This window comes from Tripterygium wilfordii, chromosome 21 (assembly GCF_013401445.1).
Source record: "Tripterygium wilfordii isolate XIE 37 chromosome 21, ASM1340144v1, whole genome shotgun sequence".
In the NCBI taxonomy this organism is placed as follows: domain Eukaryota; kingdom Viridiplantae; phylum Streptophyta; class Magnoliopsida; order Celastrales; family Celastraceae; genus Tripterygium; species Tripterygium wilfordii.
In genome coordinates, this window is record NC_052252.1 from 16690355 (window position 1) to 16713966 (window position 23612).

Below are 23612 nucleotides of genomic sequence, written 5' to 3' on the forward strand. Positions count from 1 at the left end.
TCTTTATTTGTCCAACCATGCAACAACATAATTAACCATATGGAAGGACATACATAATATTACAAATTAAAAGGCCTTAATTAGTTTAATCAACACGTGGACTTCCAATCATAATGTAGAAATCCTACCTTATCAGTATCAGGGTCTAAATATTCAAGCGCTGGCCCATCTGGTCTCACAAACCAGTAACAGTAAGTGCAACCAAAATCCAATTTGTAAACATCAAAATAATGACATTGGTCAGCCCACATGAATCTGCAAAAGAAGAGTGTAGTTCCCCAAAAATTAACTCTGAAATGGAAATTGAAGTCCGCCTTTTGGTATTGGAGATTATGCCAACCAAGGTCGTCGTCACCGGACTGACAATGAATGGTAAGATTGGATCCAACACCTAAATCGTTGACGATTGAGACAAGCTCGGATGAACCTGTATCACAGAGGCTCACTATTAATAGAAATTGCACTAGTAGCAACAATTGAGTATTCATAGTTTTTGGAGTACTAAAAGATCGGCTCATACAATGATGCTCAATTTTTTGCTTGTGTCTTGTATTTATAACACGATTGGAGTTAGGTCGAGTTTATTTTCAAGCAAATTTGGGGTTTATGTTTTTATGTTTCCTTAAAAATTTTAAATCTTTTCAATTATGGTTTTGAATTAAAATACATGCCTTGGATGGTAAATTTAATTTACCAATTTTCGGTTGTTTTATTTACATCTTTTCGATTATGGTATCATAGTGATTAAGATTAGTGAAAGAATTTAAATGTATGTATTATTAACCAGATTTTGGATTACATAGGATATACATGAATTTATCATATTACAAACTTTCTTTGCATGCTTGATTCACTCTTGTGTACTATCATTCTAGAAGAAAATAATAAAAAATATTATTAGTTATATGCTTTCACTAATTTTAGACAATTTGGGCATTTTTAATTTTTTTTTCCATAGTGGAATTCTCCAATTTAGTGTATTGTTAAAATGGCATAATACCTTTAATTCTACATTTTATATATTGTATTGAACTAAAAAAACCTGCATGCCTTGGATGATTAATTTAATTGTCAATTTTGGTTATTTCAATTACATCTTTTTCATTAAGGTATCTTATTAACTCAGATTAATTTATAATTTTTAAATGTTTGTCTTGGGTGATAAATTGCATTCTAGTATGAAAATTACTATATATACATACAAAACTTTCTTTATATGTTTGATTCAATTTTGTGTTCTATCATTCTAAGAAAACAAAATAGAATATTGTTATAAAATGCCTTCAATAATTTTACTTTGTGTTCATATGCATGATAGTGACTGCCTCATGTTAAAAAAATATAGTATGATAGAATATTAGTATAAGATGCCTTCACTAATTTTAGCCTATTTGGGAATTTCCAATTTAATGTATCCTTAAAATGATATAGTAACATGAATCTTACATATTTTTATTTTATTTTATCATTTTTGGTAATTGAGAACGACAATATGAGCTTGTCATTTGGACATCCAATATGGACCTAAACTCAGGCCATTAGACCTACGCGTTCAGAAATTTCCCACTTGACGGAAGTGTAAGTTGGGCCAAAGCCCAACTCGTGGCTACAAAAAAATTGTTTCTAATAGAATCAAACTCAGGACCTCTCGTGTCCATTTTGATTGATTTATTTACATTTTTCGATTACGGTATACAACCAATTTTGGTTGTGCAAAATAGAATACAAGTTTAAAATGCCTTCACCAATTTTAGTCTATTTGGGAATTAATCTTGCCTATTTGCGATTGCAATGATTTGGGTGGTGTTGGAATTGTCCATGGTCGTGGTTTCAGGTGATGAGCATACAATATATGTAATACACATATAATTACATGCATGTCACGCAAAGCGCGGACAAACACCTAGTTAATTAAAATGACCCAAATTAGTGCTTAAAAGCTCCTTTCATTTTTTGTTCAACCAGCAACAGTATTCTCACTTGAAAAATTAATAAAATTAAAGGTATGAAATTAATTAACATGTGGACTTCCAATCATAATATCCCACTGCATAGCTTCCATCTTTAGCAGTAAAGTGAAGCTCTGGCCCCTCTGCTCTCACATACTAATCATAGCAACTGAGATCGATATTCACTGGGAAAACATCAAAATAACGACACTGGTGGTCCCACATGAATCTGCAAAAGAAGAGTGTAGTCCTCCAGATATTCACTTTGAAATGGAAACTGAAGATATCTGTGGATTTGAGGTTATGCCAACCAAGATCGTCGTCCTTGGACTGACAATGAATGGTAAGAGTGGATCCGGGGCCCAAATCGTTGTTAATTACGACTCTTTTATCAGCTAAAACTATATCACACAGGCTCACGATCAACAAAAATTGTACCAACAGCAACAAATGAGTATTCATGGCTTTAAGGTGTCTAATGAATCGTACATTTGATGCTCAATGAATTGTATGTGTCTTGTATTTATAGGTAAAAAAATTCATATACATAATTGTAATGTGATTTTGATTTTATGCAGATTCCGGGAATTGTATGTATGACATCTTTTTAACTTTCGTATCTAATTGAAAATGAATTTACAATTTTGGTTGTTTTTTATTTACATATTTTCGATTATGGTATGATAACCATTTTTTTGTTTAGATAATAACCACTTTTGGATGTGCATAATAATATAATGCCTTCACTAATTTTAGCTTATTTAGGAATTTTGCAATTAATCTTACATATTCTTATTTATTTTTTTGGTAATCAAGTTTGACATAAGTTTTTCATCTAATGATAGGGTAAGAGGCCAAAGCCCAATGCATGACCCAAAGATATTGCTCTCAGTGAGAATCAAACTCACGACCTCCCGAGTCCATAATATTTTGGTTATTTTATTTACATCTTTCCTTTCGATTATGGTATGATAACCAAATTTGGATGTGCATAAGTAGAATACTAGTATAGGATGCCTTCACTAATTTTAGCCTATTTGGGAATTTTCCAATGTAGTGTATCCTTAAAATGACATTGTCCCATTATCTTAGATATTTCTATTTTTTATTTTAATTTATTATGGTATCATATTAATTTTCATTCATGTGAATAGTTTGATTTAGAACTCCAATTATAACAGATTCTTTCTTTCCATTGGATCTGTTCCCAAATAAACATGAGTAAACTTTGCACTAAAAGCACAGTCCTTGGCCCCATATATAATCCACAAACGCCTAAAACACTCGACAAAGGAAACGAAATCAAGGGCAATCCATATAGGAGCTGACAACCCCAGTGAAGCACATTCTTTGCAGGATCCTTCCCACCTTGAAATGGCAAAATATAACATTTGATCCCTTAATTATGCCCTTAGTTTCACTGTCATCCTTAAAAAAATTTCTCTCTCAAGTGATTTTGACATTAAAAAAGGCATATGTGCATCTCACATGGCATAAGTTTTACACATGGCCTAATTTAATATACTGGTATTCCGTATAGGTATTCCATATGGCATCTAACTATCGCTAAGTTACAAAAACAAAAACCCTAGCTAGCTCACTATCACTCTCGCACACTCCTTTCTCCCTCACACCCCTTCGCACTGATCTCTTTGATTCTCACTGCTCCCTTTGCTCCACCATTAAGCAAGTAAACATGATCAATATATAAGGCTAAATTAAGCAGTTTCTCGATTCAAGCTCAGCAGATCATGTTCCAGATACGTACTCTGATTTCGATTTCGGTCAAAACCCTTGTTCCTGATTCACCAATTTCGATTTCGATTTCATTTGAAAATGTGTATAGTTTGGAGACAGCTTGAACTGAAACCTAGACACAATCAGGGAGATCACAACCTTTACTTGAACCATAGCAAAAAAAATTTCCGAAGCAAAAGTGTGGACCGACTCTGAATGGAATATAGACTTGGAATATTTTTGAAGGGTCCTAAGCTTGGAGAGAATTCCTTGGCTTTAGTATAAGAGCTCACAAAACAAGTCCATGAAATCATGTTTGCAATAACACGCTAGAATCCATCAACAAATGAGGATGATTTTGGATATATATTTGTCATTTTGGAAGCTTGTTATGCTACAATATTATTTTCCATTTCATGGTTTTATGAATATGGTGTATGTTGAATTTGTTCTCTCGTGTGATTTTTGACGACTTTTGGACTTCAAATGTATGAATTATATAGTTTGGATTTTGTTGAAATGTATGGGTTCTATATTCAGATTATTATAACTAAATCATCATTCTGGAACTATATATATATATATATATATTGATTGGTGTTATTGGAATTCTCCAATCTCCACCCATCGTTGACACGTGTTTTTCAAAATAACGCACATATATATAATGAAATTAACATATATATATTAATTAAGATAACCCAAACTAGAGCTTAAGAGCTCTTTATTTTTACTCCAACCCCTGCAACAACATTATTATCACTTTGAAAATCGTGCAAAATTAAAGACATGAACTTAATTAACATGTGGACTTCCAAGGATATTTTAGCGCTACATCATTTCCATGTCTAGCTTGATAGCGAAGTACTGGCCCGTTTGCTTTCGCATACCAATCACAGTGACCGCATCCGATATCCACTGGGAAAACTACTAAATAACGGCACTCATTGTCCCACATGAATCTGCAAAAGAAGAGTGTAGTCCCCAAGAAATTCATTGAGAAACGGAAATTGAAGTTCTCTCCTTATGCGAGGTTATGCCAACCAAGATCGTCGTCGTGGGACTGACAATGAATGGTAAGATTGGATCCAGGACCCAAATCATTGTTGATTATGACTTGTTTACGAGCTAAACCTATATCACACATGCTCACGATCAACAGAAATTGTACCAGTAGCAACAAATGAGTATTCATGGCTTTAGGGTTTCTAATAAATCTTACAATTGATACTCAATGAGTTGAATGTGTCTTGTATTTATAGGTAAAAAAAAATCATATACATAATTGTAAGGTGATTTTGATTTTAAGCAGATGCGGGAATTGTACGTTTGACATCTTTTCAACTTTGGTATCAAATTAAAAATTAAATTACAATTTTGGTTGTTTTATTTAAATCTTTTAGATTATGGTACGATAACCATTTTTTATGTGCATAATAGAATAGTAGTATAAGACAATAAAATATTACTATCAGACGCCTTCACTAATTTTTATTTTATTATGGTATCATATTAATTTCCTTCATATGAATAGTTTGATGTGGACAACTTACATATACGAATAGTTTGATTTAAGTTGAGACAGCAACTTTAAATGTCGTTTGGTTCTCGGAATCCAGATTTTCAAGAATAAGAGTTTTTTTTTTACCGATGATTTCTATGTTTGGTTGATGGAATCCTTTGAATCTAGAATTCAAAGAAAAATTGGATTCCTCTCAAAAGAGAAATTCCCTTTACTCCCAAAAAGAGAGGAATACTTGGAATCTTTATTTTTCAATTTAATACATATAATGTCATTTTGAAAATACATAATTTCAATACATATCTCATAATTATGTATTTTAAATATGAAAATTTATATTATTTAATTTTTCATTGATTGAATTTGCTCACATAAAAAATTAAAAAAAAAGTCATATTTTTCGATTTTATATATCATAATTATTTATTTTAAATATGAGAACTATAACAATTCATTTGAATGAGATATATGGCCAACTGTATGGAAGGCTTGTATGATCAATGAGAAAATCGGCTCTTGGCAACAAAATCATCATTTATCAATATGGAAACTCCTCTTGATATATTTCATAATCTTGGAAATTAGCTATCTCTTCATATGATAAGATAAATACATTATTACAATTAATGGAATATGACTTTTAAAATGTACATATTCTTTCTATGCATTATCCATGTACATGCATAATGCATAAAATTTGATTCTTTCTATGTATCATTATTACAATTAATGAATTTTGTCTTAAAAAATGATTGTATTTTTTCTATGCATTATACATGTGAATTTCGTCTTGAAAAATGATTGGAATGATTTGGGGGCTGTTGGACTTGTCCATGGTCATCGCAACATTTTTGTTTTACACTCTTTTTCCAATTCTTTCATTTTACAACATCGTTATTTTATTTTATTTTTACAACCTATATATAATTAACTTGAGGGCATTTTAAAAAATCTTTATCATCCTATATATGTACCACTAATTAGCTAAAACCAAGGCGATTGCAATTCACATGTTAGAGAAAAATGACCAAGATTTCAGAATTGTTTGATTAATTTTTGAATTGCAAATTTTTTTGGGTAAAAGAATTATTTATTAAGACGTTTAAAAAGTCAACATCAAGAGGGGACTAGGCTCGAAAAAAACAAACAGAGCCAGCGGAGTGACTGAAAGGGCGTAAAAAACAACCATGCAAAAGAATTAGGCGAGCCAGGCAACTATAGTCTTAGATTTGTCTAAATCAACACCTCTTCAAAGTACGAGGGTTTGAATAATTCAAAAAAAAAAGAACTTAATCTATCCGTTTTGCAAAACAGAGGGACTTCTATGGTACTTTTCTCATTATTAAATTTAGATAATTTTGGAATTTTGTTGGTGTTGTTTTCCTTACAATTGGATATAGACGTTGTGTAAAACCCCAATTTTAAAAGTAAACCAGGAGTTCCCACGGAACAGCTAACAAACTAACAAATACATGTAAACAAGAAGCAACTATCAAAACTAACCACATAGAGAAGCAACTTAACAAACTAACAAATACATGAAAACAAAGAAGCAACTAACAAAGCCAGTGATGCTAGCTGAGAGCACGCGAATGGTTACATGGGCTAAAACTTGCCGATTCCTAAATCAACCTTGCAATTTCTTGGTTTTTTTGTAGAGCTTTTGTGGCAACTTGGAATGTGGGAGGAATGAAAGTCTCCTCACCTTATCCTAAATCCAGATGTGATGTTTTCCTTCCAATCGACGATCAGTCATATATATAATTTTAAAAGTAAACCATCATTCAAGAACAATATAGGTTCCAAAATATTCAATTACCGTAGTGGATTTGGGTGTTGGAATTCTCCACCATCGTGGACACGTGTGTTTTTTCAAATATTGCACATCAAATGCATATATATATATATATAAATATATATATATATATATAATGAAATTAAGATAATCCAAACTAGTGCTTAAAAGGTCTTTATTTTTACTCCAACCTGCAACAACATTATTATCACTTGAAGATTTTACAAAATTAAAGACATGAACTAAATTAACATGTGGACTTCCAAGCATATTTTATAGCTTCAAATTTTCCAGGTATAAGTGGATAGCGAAGCTCTGGCCCGTCTACTGCCACATACCAATCACAGAAACCGCAATTCAATTTAGTTACTGGGAAAACTACAAAATAATGACAATGCATGTCCCACATGAATCTACAAAAGAAGAGTGTAGTCCCCCAAAAATTCTCTTTGAAATGGAAACTGAAGTTTTCTGTGGATTGGAGGTTATGCCAACCAAGGTCGTCGTCGTGGGATTGACAATGAATGGTAAGAATGGATCCAGGACCCATATCATTGTGGATTACGACTGTTTTATGAGCTAAACCTATATCACACAGGCTCACGATCAACATAAATTGTAACAGTAGCAACAAATGAATATTCATAACTTTAGGGTTTCTAATGAGTCTTACAGTTGATACTCAGTGAGTTGTATGTGTCTTGTATTTATAGGTAAAAAAATCATATACATAATTGTGAGGTGATTTTGATTTTAAGCAGATCTGGGAATTGCACGTTTGACATCTTTACAACTTTTAGTATCAAATTAAAAATTAAATTACAATTTTGGTTGTTCTATTTAAATCTTCTAGATTATGGTATGATAACCATTTTTTATGTGCATAATAGAATTTTCCTTTTACCAACAATTCCTATGTTTGATTAGTGGAATCCTTGGAATCTATAATTCTAAAAAAATCTCCAAACTTTTACACTAGGATTTTGAAAATAACCCAAAAACTCACAATCCTCACAAGGATGGTATATATAATGAGTTAAGGGCTTTTACAAGTATTTGGCTCAAGTTCTCTCTTAGTGTTGACAGCAGCAAATTAGGAGAACAGAGATGATAGCTCACGGATAGGATCTGTGATATAGAGTACAGGAGCTTTGAAGAACAACAATGGTACTTTCGGATAGAACTCAAATTATGCTTGCTAGCTAGCTTATGAGAGAATAATACAATAGAGAATAGAGAGAGATGAAGCACAGCTAAAAGATTGTAAAGGCGTTGTCACTTTTTTTTTTTTCTCTTGATGCAAGGCTAGCTTAATATACTGGAGAATATATAGGATTTGTCAAAGCTTCAATCTCGTCTTGATTTCTTTGATTTGATGCACAGCTTGTTTAACCCTACAATTTTCTCTTCAAAATAGACAATGTAATCTCTCATTTATTTGATAGAAAATCTTCTCAATGTCTCCCATGAAATTAGGAAATTAGTCTTGTGTAATGTCCATGATACATGGAAACTAGAACATTTCCTTTGAACGAGATATATACATGGCCGACTATAGTTGCTTGATTCCCTTCATATGATAAGATAAATATATTATTACAATTAATGGAATGTGACTTTAAAAATGTATTTATTCTTTCTATGCATTGTCCATGTACATACATAATGCATAAAATTTGGGATTCTTTCTATGTATCATTATTACAATCAATTTTGTCTTGAAAAATGATTGTATTCTTTCTATGCATTATACTTGTGGATGCATAATGCATACAAAGCACGTAGCTATATACATGCATTGTTAAATGTATCTTCATTTATTTCTTCCACACCAAAAAAAACAAAAAACAAAAAACTATACGGAGTATATAATAAGTTCAACTTCTAAACATGTCACTCACTAATAGTCCACTATACTTCAACGAATCGGGACACCATCCATGATATTTCCCATTACACGAATATAGTCTCAACAAAATGGTTACCATATGATGTTTTATGCATACAATTTAATTAATGCAATATACATATATTATATGTAAATCGCAATTCTAGAAGAATACAATATATACATACGAAAATATTCAATTATTGTAGCGGATTTGAATGTTGAAGTAATGACGTTGAAAACTGGTTTCGGTTCCGAGGTCACAGGGCCTTGAAATAGTATTTAAACGTAAAATTTTGCTTCTTTGAAATCACTCTTTTTCCTACCCTGGTGAAATGACAAATTAGCAAGATGTCATTGGGTTGGGCTGGGCTTCCTCTATTTGGGCTTAATATTCCCTTTGAAAAAAGTTGAAACTTTTTATTGGGTTGGGTTGGGCTTCTTCGCTACCCAACAGCCCTTTGTACTGGCCAGACTAGACTTTTCCCTGCGCCGGATAGTCACTACGCACTCGGACACTATCATCATCCAATACAAAGGCAAAAAACAAGAACCCAGAACCCATGGACTCTCAACCGGGTCTAGGTCCCGAATACCCGACCAAAAGCATCGTTGAACATGGACTTTGTGTTGAACCATGATTAGTCTTTACAGTTTTGCTTTTGCAGACCAGAAGAGGCATAGACACACACACGTGAGGGCCCACTTTTCTTCTTATTCTTCTTTATACATTCTCTTCACTTTCACACTTTCCAACATTAAAAAAAAACTAAAAAGAAAAGTACAATGAAACGCCAAAAGCATAAAAGAAACAACCAAGCACAAGCTTAAGCTTTTCAATAGGACTTCTTGGAAAAACAAAGGTTGAAAAGAACTTTCAAGGTATGATCCCCACCCTTTGACCATTTTCTTCATTATGATTCAATCTCTAATAAAAGTTAATTGGAAGTGATTTTACCAATTATTTCGTTTTTAATTTTGTCAAATTTTGAATGATAAAATTCATAAGATCGATGTCATGTAATTTGATCATATCAATTTTTGAATTTCAACCCCACCAAACAACCAAAAATTTTACGAACCATGTTACATATCTTCAATTTATGGGATTGGTGATAGGATTAGTGCAATTACCACTGGTTCTACAATTGATGCACCAAAAAATTTAAATTTTTTTTATAATTGTATAGTATTTAGCATGCTAATCCAATAATATATTTTTTGTTTGAAACAAAAATTAAATCAATCATGATTGAAATGGAATGTCTTGAATTTAGATCAAGTGGTCTAAATTTTTTATGTCTTTTTCATGTTCAATTTAATTTTTGTTTCGAACAAAACTGAATTCCTCATGCTAAATCTTACACATTTGGTGCACCCATAGGAGAGAGCACTCGTCCACCCCATATCTCAATCTATATGATCCTCATTTTATAACTAGTCCATGTGGCATGTAGGATAATTATTGATCATAAACACACATGTATGACTCCTTTTAACATTCATCATTTCATATGAATTTGGGGGTAAAGTGGGACTCTCATGGATTTTTTCAATTTTTGCTCGCTCAAAATATATTGTTTTATATTCAGTCAATAATTAATCATTACAAAGCTACAAATTGTACTTTTTTTTTGGAAGAGAAAATTGCAGGCCTCGTTTTCAGCTGACCATACAGGGTGTTTTCCTCAGTTATGGAAGAGGGGACATAGAATATTAAGCTTCTTTTTTATTATGCTGTCTCTGTCACATTTTTTTTTTATTATTATTATTATTTGTTTTATTTTCCATTTCTATTATGTGGGTTTCTTCTTCTTCATAGATTATATAAACAAGTTGACTTCCCCGATAAAACCCAGTTTGGGGCCGTCAGCATCTTTAATTCCTTGTTTGTTTGCCCACGTCCGGATTTTCTTCCTTGTTGATGTGATTCTGTGATCTGGTAATATCTTCTTTGTCATTCAATTTGTATCTGATTGGGTGTCTCACTGTCTGCGTGGCATTGATATTGTTGTTTAGATTCATTGACATTGCTGGGTCTGTTATTAGGTTTGAATTTGATTGATTTCTTTTTCTTCTGTTGATTTGGTCTCTCTCTCTTTATCTGTTTCAATCTAACAAGGCGTGTGATTTTGGGGAAGCAACATTGATGAAATCACTGCAGTTTTTGACATGGCTTTAGGGATTCAAGACCAGAAAAAGAAGGTAATCCCATTTATTTGTTTCAATTATTTTCTTTTCCCCATTTTCTCTTCAATAACCAGGAATGGCTGAATGAGAAATAACCTTTAAAATTGTTTAATCATTTGAATGCCTTTTCTTTTTTGTGTGAAAAATTTTCAGTCATTCATTAGGAGGATCTTCACAATTGAGAGAAATGCAAAGAAAATGGATACAGGTTCAGATGAAATACCAGGTGAGTATTATGGAAATTTTGGGATTCAAAGGAATAACTTATCAGATCATTGCTTCTTCCTTTACAATTTATTTGAAATCAAGATTTGCTCTTTATCCTCTTCAAAAGTTGTGAAGAAGAAAAGGCATCTGATATATGTAAAGGGTTGTGTGAGAGCTGTTTTTGAAGATTTGTTGTTGTTGTTGCTGGAATTGTGCGATAAGGTTCAACAATTGAATTATTCGGTCTATTTAGAGATAATATATATGCATATCCCTTGCTTTCTTTGATGAAAGCTCGATTCCATTTCCCTTTCTAGTCATGAATTTTGTTATTAGACAATCTCTTTGTTGAGAAATTGTCCGAAATTTGAAGCTGATAGGTTGAACAGGCGAAATCGTGTAAAATGGGGTGAAAGATAAAGGGAGAACATTGTTGCAAATTGTTCTAAAAGAATATATTCATTCCTTCAAACTTTTTTCAGAAGCAAGACTGGCATATTCATCTCTCTCTCTGCCTCTCTCTTTCGCTCAGGACAATGCCAACATTGATATATTTTTTTTTCCTTTATTTATATTTGCTTCTCTATTTCTCTTTCGATCATAAATTATTCCTATAAATATCGTGAAAAAATGAAATGAGGGGACATGGAAGTCACTGGTTATCTCAACTGTCATAGGTGGTCTTCTAAGCAAGGTTTTGGTGATACTGGATGGCCTTCATTAATTTTATCTTTTGTGTTTCTTTTCTTTTTCACTCATCAAATTTCCCTGCTTGTTTTGCAGAACCGCACTCTGATTCAGATTTCGTGTCTCTAATATCGAGCCCTGTAGGTGGTTCAATGCAAAGTGGAAATATCCAGTCGTTAAAGTAAACTGAGAAGACCTATTTTCTTTTCTCAAATTTCTTGGTTTCTGTAATCTTGCTCACTCTAACGCAAATGCATCCATGGGCTAAAACATCCCGATTCCTAAATCTACCTTGCAATTTCTTGGTTTTTTGTAGAGTTTTTGTGGCAACTTGGAATGTGGGAGGGAAGTCTCCCGACCTTATCCTAAATTCAGATGATTTCCTTCCAATCGACAATCAGTCAGACATATATGTTTTAGGGTACTCTCTCTCGCTCTCTACTCCCAAGTTGCCAACCGATGTGTTGAGTTCATATTCTTGTCAAAATTTTGTTAATAGCTAATAAAGATTTCTAATTGATGATGAACATTTTCATAGTTGCCAACTGGTCTGTTGAGGTCATTTTTGAAAGAATTGACATGTGAAGGTTTTGATAAGGTGATTTCATATCAAGTAGTAACACTAAATTATTTGTTGCTACAAAACTCAGTTTTCAGGAAATTGTCCCGTTAAATGCTGGAAATGTGTTAGTTGCAGAAGATAGCGAGCCAGCAGCAAAATGGCTTGGCTTAATCAATCAGACACTTAACAAATCTCTCAGAGTGCCTTCAAGAGGATCAAAATCTCCTTCCGCTCTCGGTGGCCCACTGTTCTTCCAAAAGCCTTCACTTAGGAAGGTCTGTAAGACTTTCAGGACAGAGAGTAAAAGGAAGTTGAAAAGTTGCAATTGCACTTCGGAATTGGAGAGGAAGAATAGCAAGGACTTCTGCTTTCGGTGTCAACAGTCAAATATAAGTGAAAGCGACTTGTCTTCAGATGATGATGATGATACACCTAGCACCTATATAAGTTCAGAAATTCCCTCTGCTTGCAGGACCAACCAGATGAAGTATAGCCTCATAGTGGGCAAGCAAATGGTTGGAATATTTATTACTGTCTGGATGAGGAAGGAGCTTGTTCAACATGTAAGCCACTTAAGAGTTTCCTGCATTGGTCGTGGTATTTTGGGCTGGCTCGGGAATAAGGTAGTTCAGATATTCATTATGCAATACATATGACGTTCATTTACATCAAGCCCTTGTATTTTTGGATAGTTATAGACTTATAGAATCTTATGCCTTTCTCGTTATACTATGATGATGTGCACTCTGCATTTTCAGGGTTGTGTATCAGTTAGCATGTTGATCCACCGGACGAGCTTTTGCTTTGTATGCAGTCACTTAGCATCAGGAGAGAAAGAGGGAGATGAGCTGAGGAGAAATTTGGATGTCATAGAGATACTTAAAAATACACAATTTCCAAGAATCTGCAGAACAGCTTATGGTTGGGTGCCTGACAAGATTCGTGAACATGAGTGAGCATCTATGATTGTTGGACAAGAACTTGACTAGTGTTTTTTTTTTCCCTAAAATTTTATTTACTATCTGTTACTGATTTGATTTTCTCTTGTAAAATATGGCCTCAGTCGAGTCATATGGTTAGGGGATTTGAACTACCGGATAAGTTTGAGCTATTCGGAGACTCTAAAGCTTCTGGAGAAGTACCAATGGGATAAGCTTTTTGACAAAGATCAGGTGGTCTCTTTAACCCTGATTAAGAATGGAAACTTTACTTGATTGAATCAATTGCTCCATACGAGAGTACGAGAATGAGGAACCTTCCTTCTTCTTTTTTTCACAATCTTGTTGCTTTTGAATAACATGAATTTCACTGAAGAGAAGCAATGAAGTTGGGGTTACTACGACATCGATGATCCCTGACTCCATTACTTCTGTTCATCCCGGTATAACAATAGTGTCATAATATCAGACAGTAAATATTACCTTACACTTCTTTTAGAAAAAGAGAAGGCATGATTTTACATTTACTTATTTTCTGTGGTATTTCGATTGTACTGATGCAGAAAGATTTTATTTGCTGATTCTTTTGACAGCTAAAGATCGAGAGGAGCGCAGGGCGAGTTTTCAATGGATGGAATGAAGGGAAGATCTACTTTGCACCCACATACAAATACTCCTACAACTCAGACACTTATTTCGGAGAGACAGTCGAAAGAAGAAACAAACGAAGAACTCCAGCTTGGTATGTACAGAATCAACTTATTTCCGCGCTTAACAAAACAATCAATGCACACAAGTTCTGAATTATTTTAGAGTCACAGGTGTGATAGAATTCTTTGGCATGGCAACGGGATTCGACAACTCTCATACGTTCGTGGGGAGTCCAGGCATTCCGACCATAGGCCTGTGTGTGCAACATTTTGGATTAATGTTGAGATTACCAGCACTGATCAAAGAAGGGATTTATCAGAGCTCTTATGACAGGTGATATAGCAAGACCAGCTTCTACCTCTGACATATACTGCCATGATTAGAAGTTACAGATGCTGATATACTGCTGGATTTTCTGACCACTTAATCGCTCACTGATCTCTGGAAACTAGTTTATGGAATTTGCTAGAATTTGTTTTTCTTCAATTCATTACATGATGCCAATGCATTAACAACATGTAATCATAATCATCAATTTTTCAACCTTAACCCAAAAAAATGTGGGGGGTGGGCTACCCATAATTCACCTCTCATAACCAAAGCATGGCAGAAGTGATTTCTTTTTTGTTTGCCGTTTATATCTATTGGTTTGTTGTAATATGTACATACTCTTCTGGAGGAGTAAGATCACTTTTAATAAGGTTTGTTTTTTATGTATGATATTGTACACAATTATACATATGCATATGTGTGAGTTAGCTCACTTTTTTTCCTGGTCATGTATTTCTATGCAATAAAAGTTGGTAAAAAAACACAAGATTAATATGCAATCTCTTAATATGAATATATTACTTGACTTTCTCTAAAAAAATTCAAAAATCAAGAATCTTAATTAAAACGACACCGTTTTACAGCTACTGCTAGCCGGCCCAATCCAGCTGCGCATGTGTATACTGGACCATTTCGTTTGATGGGCTATACCGGCCCATTCTAAATGTGGACTGAGGGCTCATAATTACTAGGTGATGCCACGCTCACGCCATAATTTTCCAATTGTAGAAATAAAATAAAAAGAAGAGCCAATTAAATTAAACACTTTTGGTTTTTTTATTTTTTTTAATATCAAAAATTTGAAGTTGTTTTGTTTGGGCATTCCTTCGTCGCTGCCTCGCTGGGAAGTTTACAATATCACCATTGAATTCTAGCTCTGAATCCGTTGATAAATCTCTGATCAAAAACCCAAATCTCTGCAACAACTACTACATTTTTCACACAGTCAGATCACGTTCAGAGTAAGCACTCATTCATCAAAATTCTCTCTCTTTCCCTTACAATCCCCATGCACCTCACTCTTCTCTCATCTGTGGTAATCAAATTTTTTTGTGCTCTTGCATTTGAGTTTTCTGGCTCAATAGGGAGTTTGGTCTTCTGGAAGTTCTGATTTTGCTTCAATTTGTGGCGTTTATTTTTTTCCCTGGAAAAGTTTGTTGTTGCTTTCGTAGATTTTATGTGATCGTGTATTCGTGTGGGGATATGGAGATCATTTTGGATTCGGGTTTTGGGTGAACGGGTTTGGTCAGTGGAGGCTGTAACGCTCTTCTTTGTATTTGCATGCGCGAGGTTGAAATTGAATCGCGGTTAACGTCTTGTGTTATGAATATACATTTAGTTTTGTTTCTGGCTCTGAACATGCGGAGGTAAAATCATGCCTTCTTTTGGGAATTGTTTGTGTATATTCGAATTCTGATGGATTGCGTGTGTGATTTATCAATTGGGTTTTTGTTAACTTCCTTTGCTCTGGGTTTGGGAGCTTATTCTTGTCTCTTTGTGGATTTCAACTATTCTATGTGTAAGAATCTAGAAAATGGAGTTATTAGCTCACTTATTTTGTTTTGTGTTTTATTTTATATATTCTGCCGTCTGTCAATTTGAGTACAGGTACAGGGTTTTACATATTCTTCAAGTTGGACCCTTGTGTTTTCTTAATGATATGTTGCATGGGAAATATTAGAACTTTTTCACCCCTAATTCTTGATCTTCTAAATTCTTTGCTCAATTAGATTGTTTGAACTAATAAGAATTTGAATGTTTATTGAGGTTTGGTTTTGATTGTGTATTTCCAGGTTTTGACTTTGTTATGAGCTACTACACCTAGTTGAAGTGATTTAGGATTGACTTTGGGTTACTTCATCTATTGTCCTGGAGGGTCTAAGGTTGGGATTGGCAATGACTGGTGGAGGTAATGGTTGTTGAATGAGGATGCAAACAATAGGGTCTCAAGGTGATGGAGGTAGCAATGGTAAACAGTCTCAGTTTCAGCCATTGGCGAGTCAAAACTCGATGTATAGTCTTACTCTTGATGAGGTTCAGAATCAATTGGGTGACTTGGGGAAGCCGCTGAGCAGTATGAATCTTGATGAACTTCTGAAGAATGTATTTGCTGCCGAGGCTCATCAATCTATGGGTCGAGAAATCGAGGATCCCACTTTGGCCAATCAAAATGCTCTGCAGCGTCAGGCAAGCCTATCATTGACTAGTGCTCTGAGCAAAAAGACGGTTGATGAGGTCTGGAGAGACATTCAACAGACCAAGAATAACAGGGAAAAGAAGTCTCCAGAAAGGCAGCCTACTTTGGGAGAGATGACTTTGGAGGATTTCTTGGTAAAAGCGGGAATTGTAGCTGAGGCATCTTTGGATAAGAAGGGTGGTTGTCCCATTGTTGGATCTGATCCACAACAGTTCCCACAACAAGGTCAGTGGCTGCAGTACCCACATCCACAATACCAACATCCACAACAATGTCAACAAAGCATGATTGGTGTTTATATGCCTAGTCAACCCATACCACATCCATTGCCTGTGGGAGCTGGTGCCATTTTGGATGTTACTTACGCAGAGAACCAGGTGGCATTGTCTTCACCTTTGATGGGAACATTGTCAGATGCACAAGCAGCTGGCCGGAAAAGAGGCACTCCAGAGGCTATGGTTGAGAAAACTGTTGAAAGGAGGCAGAAGAGGATGATAAAGAATCGGGAATCCGCTGCTCGTTCCCGTGCAAGGAAGCAGGTATATTTGAATCCTTTTGTTCATTCAAAGTAAAGCATGTTATCGCAGTCCTGTCCTTTTTTGTCGTGTTATTCTTATTTTCTTAGTATTTTCCATAATGAATGCATCAAATGAATAGGCTTACACGAATGAATTGGAGAACAAAGTTTCACATCTTGAAGAGGAAAATGAAAGACTCAGGAAACTTAAGGTTTGCTTTAAACTTTGTTTTTTAGATCTCATTTTTGTAAACTTCCTTTCTAAGATTTTATAGAGCACCTTGCAACTTAGAGAATAGAATCGTGTTTCCTTTATCTATGATTCGATGAAGACATTTGAAATGCATAAAAATGGCTCAAATAGGTTTTCAGGAAATCAACATGAACCAATATATTGTCATGTGCTTTCTAATGTATGATATACTTTAGTATAAATCTTTGAACAGGATGGTCAGACAAGTAAAATTTATTGAACTCATTTATAATTTTGATATGACTGTCCTTTGTATTGAGACCATGAAATAGATAGGTAGATTCATGAGGTTGAAGGAATGACGGTGCTGAAGATTGCCTTCTTTTCTTCTGCTAGGTAGAGATTAGAGAACTAGAAAAGGAATTAAATCTTGAGAATTTTTTTTTGTAATCCATATTTTTAAATGGGAAATGAATTCATTAACAAAAATACTAACAGCTACCACCCAAGTATAAAAGGATAATTAGGGAAAACACTTTTTCTTGGCTTACACTGGAGAGAACTCAAAGGAGAACAGCAAAACATGGCTTGGGTGTTCTGGAAAAGTATGCCAAAGAATGGAGGGTTGGCTTTCTTTTTGTGTGTTTTGTCGTGGGTCATGTAAACATAGTTAAATTTGGCAAGATACAAGCAGCCTGGATCCCTTGAAGGTTCAATTCTTGATTCTTTTGAATGGTCACAATGATGGTTTGTTGAATGACAACGTTAGGGTTTTTGATGGAGCATCGCAATAGAGAATAGGTTTTCATAAAGTAGAATATGGATTGGGAGGTAAACATGTTTTTACTAATTTATGGCTACAATTGGCAGGTAGACATGACTTCCCTATTTGAAGGAGAAATATTATTGCAGGACAACATGGGAATGGGTTTGGGATGTAGAAGAAGGGATCTTGGACTTGTGTGTTAGGGTATTCATGGTCAAAAGGGTACGAAAGTTTTTTGAGCGACTGGGATTTTTTGTGTGAGTAAGTTCTCTGAGGAGAAATGGGATAGTGAATGGGAATATTATTTTCAATATAGAAGCTATGGGTTGCAATTTGAGGTACTTGCCAATTTCTTTCACCTTTCTCAATTTGTTTTTCTTCAAAAAGAAAAGTACCAGCATTTAAATCCCTCATAAGGATCAGACATTTGCACCTGTACCAGGGTTGTTAGTTAGAATCACCGATAACTTCTTGCACTCGGCTTATGCAGCTAGTAGACAGCTTTGGCTTTCTCTATCTCTTTCGTTCTCTCCATATGCTCTGGAGCTTTTCTCGAATCTTTACATCACTGTCGTCTTCTTCTAAGTTTCTTGTTCATTTGTTCCTCAATTTTATTTTTCCTTGTTTTTTCTCTCCCTTGCCCTTTTAATGCACATAATTGCTATTCAAACTTATAAAAAATTACTCAGACAACCCAAAAACAGATCCTAGTTTTGACAAATGCTTATTTTTTTCCAATAATTATCATAGAATAGGTCTTGTGGGAAATATATTATTTTAGATGCCCAAAATCTACACTAGGTACCTTTACTGAGGGTTTAATGGAAGAGATTTCCATTAATAGTGATGAAATCTTACTTAATCCTTATGTTTGGCATTTAGTCCTTGTCTCCTTGAAACCTTGTTCTTTTATTTTCGTTTTAAATTTTCCCTTCAGCGTTCCTTGATTTCACCTTGTCCCATTACTCATAGTGTCTTTGCTCTGTTGTTAAGTCTATGAAGTTACGTATTTGGTATATGCTTATTTGTGCTCGATTACAGGCTGCTCCCTTCATTTTAACAATTACAGATTTTTATTTCACAACTTTTATTCCTTGAATACTTCATATTGCTCATTCAGTTGTGGACACCCCATTAAGGTAAAAATGTGCAAAGAACAGGTTTAGAAAGAGGAGGAGGTGTTTTTTCTCCAACTATTGTTTATATAAACAAAGATAGATTAGATTCAGGAGAAAAAGATGAGAGGTTCTGAACTTTCTGCAGTCATGATAATGGCGAGGATCTTTACGCATAACAGGATGATGCATATGTCACTTCTTTTGCCTACACGAGTCACCCCATCTTGGCTTTTGATTACGTTATTGTTGTCATGATTCATTGAAAACATCCTAGAGTTAAAGGCCGTAGGAGGTCCTAATCTGGCCTAGAAATTCGAATCTTACGTGATTCTGATGTATTCAACAACTGGATTTTCCTTAATCTTGGATATGATTTTATTATTGGTTTTGAACTTGCAGGAGATGGAGAAGTTGTTGCCAAGGTCACCTCCAGAGCCCAAGTATCAACTTCGCAGGACTGCATCAGCCCCATTCTAGCACTTGCCAGTCCAAAAAAAGTTTTGTAGATATGAAATTCCCTTCCCAGTCAGTCCTCTTTAGTTTCTCCTATGAAGGAGCATCTGTCGTTTGCTTTTGCTGCTGACAGTTTGCTTTCTGCTTGTATCTATTTGATATAGAAACATCCCTGGAAGTGATGTAATTTTATGTACTAGTTACATCAACCAGCGGTTTGAGTCGCACGGGTACAACCTAGAGAACCTAGAGATCCCGTGCGATCTAGAGATCATATGTTCAGCGAAAATTTCGCTGAGTAAATAAGGGCGAAAAAAGTCATCTCCAAAACATCTAGGTATAAAGGGAGAAAGCTGAGATCAGATATATACAAAGCAAAGTTGTTTTATTTTCCCTTAACGATACATCACTATAAAAGGAGACTTGTCAATGAAGAGATGAATCAGGTTGTTCCCTCTGCAAGTTGATTGTTAAGGAATTCCAGCACTGAAAGACGCTGCAAATAGAAACCAGAGGTGATATTAGTTTTCATCATACAAAGAGCAACAAAATGTCAACTACAGAATACAAACCAGTAACACATGCCTTTGGTTTTTGGATAAAACAAAGAGAATATAACAGGCAGAACCCAAGGGTGAACAGAATACAACATATGTATAAAGTAAGCAATCATACCCGATCCTCAAGAGCGGCTTCTTCAGGTTTTAGTTTCAAAGCTTTCAACAACTTAATTGCCTCTCGGAATCCATCAATTGCCGCATCCTCATTACCAAGATTCCTGTCAACGTCTGCAACTTTTGCCAGGGAAGTGGCCACATCTATACACTGTAGTCATAAGGTTCAAAGTTAAACAAAGTTGAAGCTGCACCAGTCAACTATATAGTGCTTTCTCTTACCATACATTGAAAACTTTCATTATTACATCATATTGCAAGCATTTTAATGTAAATATGGAAAAATTAAACATACATGTATACAGTCAAAGTAATCAAAATATAAGAATCATCATAGGAACGATGTCCAACTTAACATCTTGGAGCAAGTACCAAAGAACTTCACAATAAAAAGTATTTTGAATAGATAATTGGAATGACAAATTATTTAAATCCATAATTTCCAAGTAATCAATTTATTTTCAACACAAAACCTCTCCCATAACCAGATGACTAACATATTACCATTTTCGCATCTGCATATCAAAGTTGCTTCTGAACGAATCCTTTTACAACCAAATTATAGGGGTAGATGTACTGTGTTTGATGCAATTCCTTACAATATAAACGAATCCAAAAGAAAGCACACTACAGCTTCTGATGCAGCATGGATTTCAATTCACAAGCCTAACATGGCATTTGGGCCACTGTGTTTCATGACTCTCTGTTTCTGATTCATTTCCCTTTTCTGAAATTTCAAACACCTATGGATGAACCTTTCTGGTTAGCCTACCTCTTGGATTACACGATAATAAATCTTTGAAGCATTTATTGACTTTTATACATGCTTCAGCTTCATACCATGAACTCGCAGATAATAAATAAGAATAAGAGAGACTAAAGACAAAGATAAACAGGGAAAAATTCCTTCACACCTGTGACGGAACATTCGGATGATGTTCCATGGCCTCCCGTCGAACATTCAAAGATCGAAAATAATAGGATCTAGCAGCTTCCAGGTCTTCCTCATAATATTTGAGATCACCCACTTTATTGAGAGAAACTGAAAGTGTATGTGTGATCTGTGGAGAAAATTTTCCCATATATAAGTATGTAGCCATGTACTACCAAAATTTTAGATTTAAATTTGTTTTATCAAAAAAATAAAGTTCCATTCCAATACCTCTGAGTCATCCATTGGCAATTTTGAAAGGAATTCAACACTCTCATCAAAATAAGTGATTGCAGAACCAGCATCTCCCATCGAACGACTGCAAACAATTTACCTTGCAAATTTACTACTTTGGTAGAAATTAAGGAAGTATAAGTCTTTTCAACATTTATCAAAAAGAATAGTTTGTTTGTGAATTGTGAATGTTCAAGAACTATATTATGGAAAGGCCCCAAAGGGGTGCCACCCATAGGGGAAAATATGAAAGGCCACCTTCGTCCTTACAATAATCATGTGGCAATGGACAATGGACATCATTAGCGACAAATATATTTCCTCGATGTTGAAGAAATTTTATCAAAGCAAGCCACTGTGGGGGTGCCTCCCATTACAAAATATAATCTAAATTTACCAATTTTCTGAAGAACTACTTTATATCCCTGCCAGGCCACCATACTTTCATCATAAAATGATAATACTTGTAGCCAACAAATGGAAATGACAAATTACATGCTCAACAGAGAACCTTATTTCTTGCAGTCATTGTCTTTTGAACACTTCTTTGTGATTTCTACTCGGCAGGTTATCTTTCTTATCATATGCAGCCACGCATCAATAATAGGAAGTAAAAATCCACCACATAATGAGATACCAAGGAAAACATTATATCACGACTAAGAAAAGAGAGAGGACAAACCAGCAGTCACCCAGCATACCAAGAACTGCTCCAAGCTGTGAACACAACTCTGATACATTGCCCATTCTTTCTATCTGACCTCGGATGTCCTCAGCACAGAGAGAGAGTCTTGATTTGGCACTGCCCAAATTCTGGGCACGAAATGCCTATTCATAACAAGCCAAGACGCAGCTAACACATTCAATGAGGAAATGGAAAAAGAAACACAAACTCACTCTTCACTGCTGGCATTATAAACAACCAAAACCTTACCCTCATGGCCTGTTGCACTAAGAAAGCACCTCTCTCCATAGAAACATCCTCGTATATAACTTTCTTGTTCTCCTCAACAGCTTCCTCCCCATTTTCTGCATCAATATGAGACCTCTTGATTCTAGCATGACCTTCAATAAAGCGATCAACAACACTCTGAAGATGAGTATCAGCTTCAGTCCCTTCAATATCAGCTCCACATAATGGACATTGTTTGAATCTCGATACACATGCTCTGGCACCAATAAATCATCACCAAAACCAAATTCAATCAAAAAAACACATTCTCAAATCTCAATCAACAAACTAATATACAAGCATAAGCCCTCTTACCTGCAATAGACATGAGAACATGGCACGCATTTGGTAGTTTCGAAGAGAAGAGCCTGACAAATCATGCAACTGAGCGGACCTAGCTTGAATGTCTGAGCATCATAACCGAACGGACACTTGGCCGCAACGGTTGCCTCTTTCTTCACCTCCAAAATCTTTCCAGTGTCGCCGGATTTTCTCGGCGAGCCAGCGTCATCCGGGCGCGACGCTTTCACGAACGGACAGACCGGAGTCATCCCTCCATGAAGGAACCAAAATCAAAATCAGCTAAAATCATTCATGGAATTAAACATTAACAATTCGACCTCAAACAAATTAAACCTCACAAAATTCATCAGAGATGAACAATATCAGTACCTTGTGAATCGGTAGTTCTGCGTCACCGAAGGAGAAACGATTTCTTTATGGGTTTTTTTCCCCTGGTTTTTAACATTTTTTTCGGTTGTATTTATTTGTCGAAGTATAGAGGTGTAATTTGGCCCTAAACCCGTCGATATCTCAAAAGAGTGGGCTGGCTCGGCCCACGAACCTCACGGGCCGCCTGTTGGGTGGGCCAGCCCACTTTATATCTCTAAATTCAGAAAATGCATTTTCCCATAATTTTCTTTCCACATGTTAAAACTCCATTCAGTTGCCATATTGGGTTGGTGCTTTCTACAATAAACTACGCACAAAAATATGTATGACAAAATACACTAATGAAATTAGACCTTCAAGTTCAAGATAAGCATACTTAAGTAACTAAATATATTATATAGTATATGCTTTAATGCTTACCATAGATATGTATATATATTTGGCTAGGA

The 23612-nt window shown here is 35.0% G+C and overlaps 3 protein-coding genes across 6 annotated transcripts; 2 read left to right on the plus strand and 1 right to left on the minus strand.

The window, feature by feature from the left end:
* Window positions 1-10656: 10656 nt before the first annotated feature.
* On the plus strand, window positions 10657-14837 carry LOC119989366 (type I inositol polyphosphate 5-phosphatase 10). 2 transcript variants are annotated; one of them, XM_038834841.1, is made up of 10 exons: window positions 10657-10833; window positions 11033-11096; window positions 11235-11307; window positions 12072-12156; window positions 12292-12396; window positions 12626-13160; window positions 13296-13489; window positions 13601-13709; window positions 14069-14217; window positions 14297-14837. In XM_038834841.1, exons 2-10 carry the CDS (start codon window positions 11064-11066, stop codon window positions 14454-14456), a joined length of 1443 nt encoding a protein of 480 aa, XP_038690769.1. In that variant the 5' UTR covers window positions 10657-10833; window positions 11033-11063; the 3' UTR covers window positions 14457-14837. The 2 variants fall into 2 exon arrangements, with proteins under 2 accessions (XP_038690769.1, XP_038690768.1); XM_038834840.1 differs by having other exon boundaries at window positions 10658-10833; window positions 11014-11096.
* Window positions 14838-15270: 433 nt separating this feature from the next.
* LOC119989368 (ABSCISIC ACID-INSENSITIVE 5-like protein 2) lies at window positions 15271-19969 on the plus strand. Of its 2 annotated transcripts, none has more exons than XM_038834844.1 (4): window positions 15271-15418; window positions 16250-17192; window positions 17311-17382; window positions 19647-19969. In XM_038834844.1, exons 2-4 carry the CDS (start codon window positions 16380-16382, stop codon window positions 19722-19724), a joined length of 963 nt encoding a protein of 320 aa, XP_038690772.1. In that variant the 5' UTR covers window positions 15271-15418; window positions 16250-16379; the 3' UTR covers window positions 19725-19969. The 2 variants fall into 2 exon arrangements, with proteins under 2 accessions (XP_038690772.1, XP_038690773.1); XM_038834845.1 differs by lacking the exon at window positions 15271-15418 and adding an exon at window positions 15616-15823.
* A 71-nt stretch (window positions 19970-20040) lies between these two features.
* LOC119989367 (protein NCA1) lies at window positions 20041-23244 on the minus strand. 2 transcript variants are annotated; one of them, XM_038834842.1, is made up of 8 exons: window positions 23164-23244; window positions 22807-23044; window positions 22474-22708; window positions 22222-22367; window positions 21537-21624; window positions 21289-21435; window positions 20376-20525; window positions 20041-20196 (listed from the first exon to the last, which is right to left on the minus strand). In XM_038834842.1, exons 2-8 carry the CDS (start codon window positions 23040-23042, stop codon window positions 20143-20145), a joined length of 1056 nt encoding a protein of 351 aa, XP_038690770.1. In that variant the 5' UTR covers window positions 23043-23044; window positions 23164-23244; the 3' UTR covers window positions 20041-20142. The 2 variants fall into 2 exon arrangements, with proteins under 2 accessions (XP_038690770.1, XP_038690771.1); XM_038834843.1 differs by having other exon boundaries at window positions 22807-23073; window positions 23164-23236.
* Between the last annotated feature and the right edge of the window lie 368 nt (window positions 23245-23612).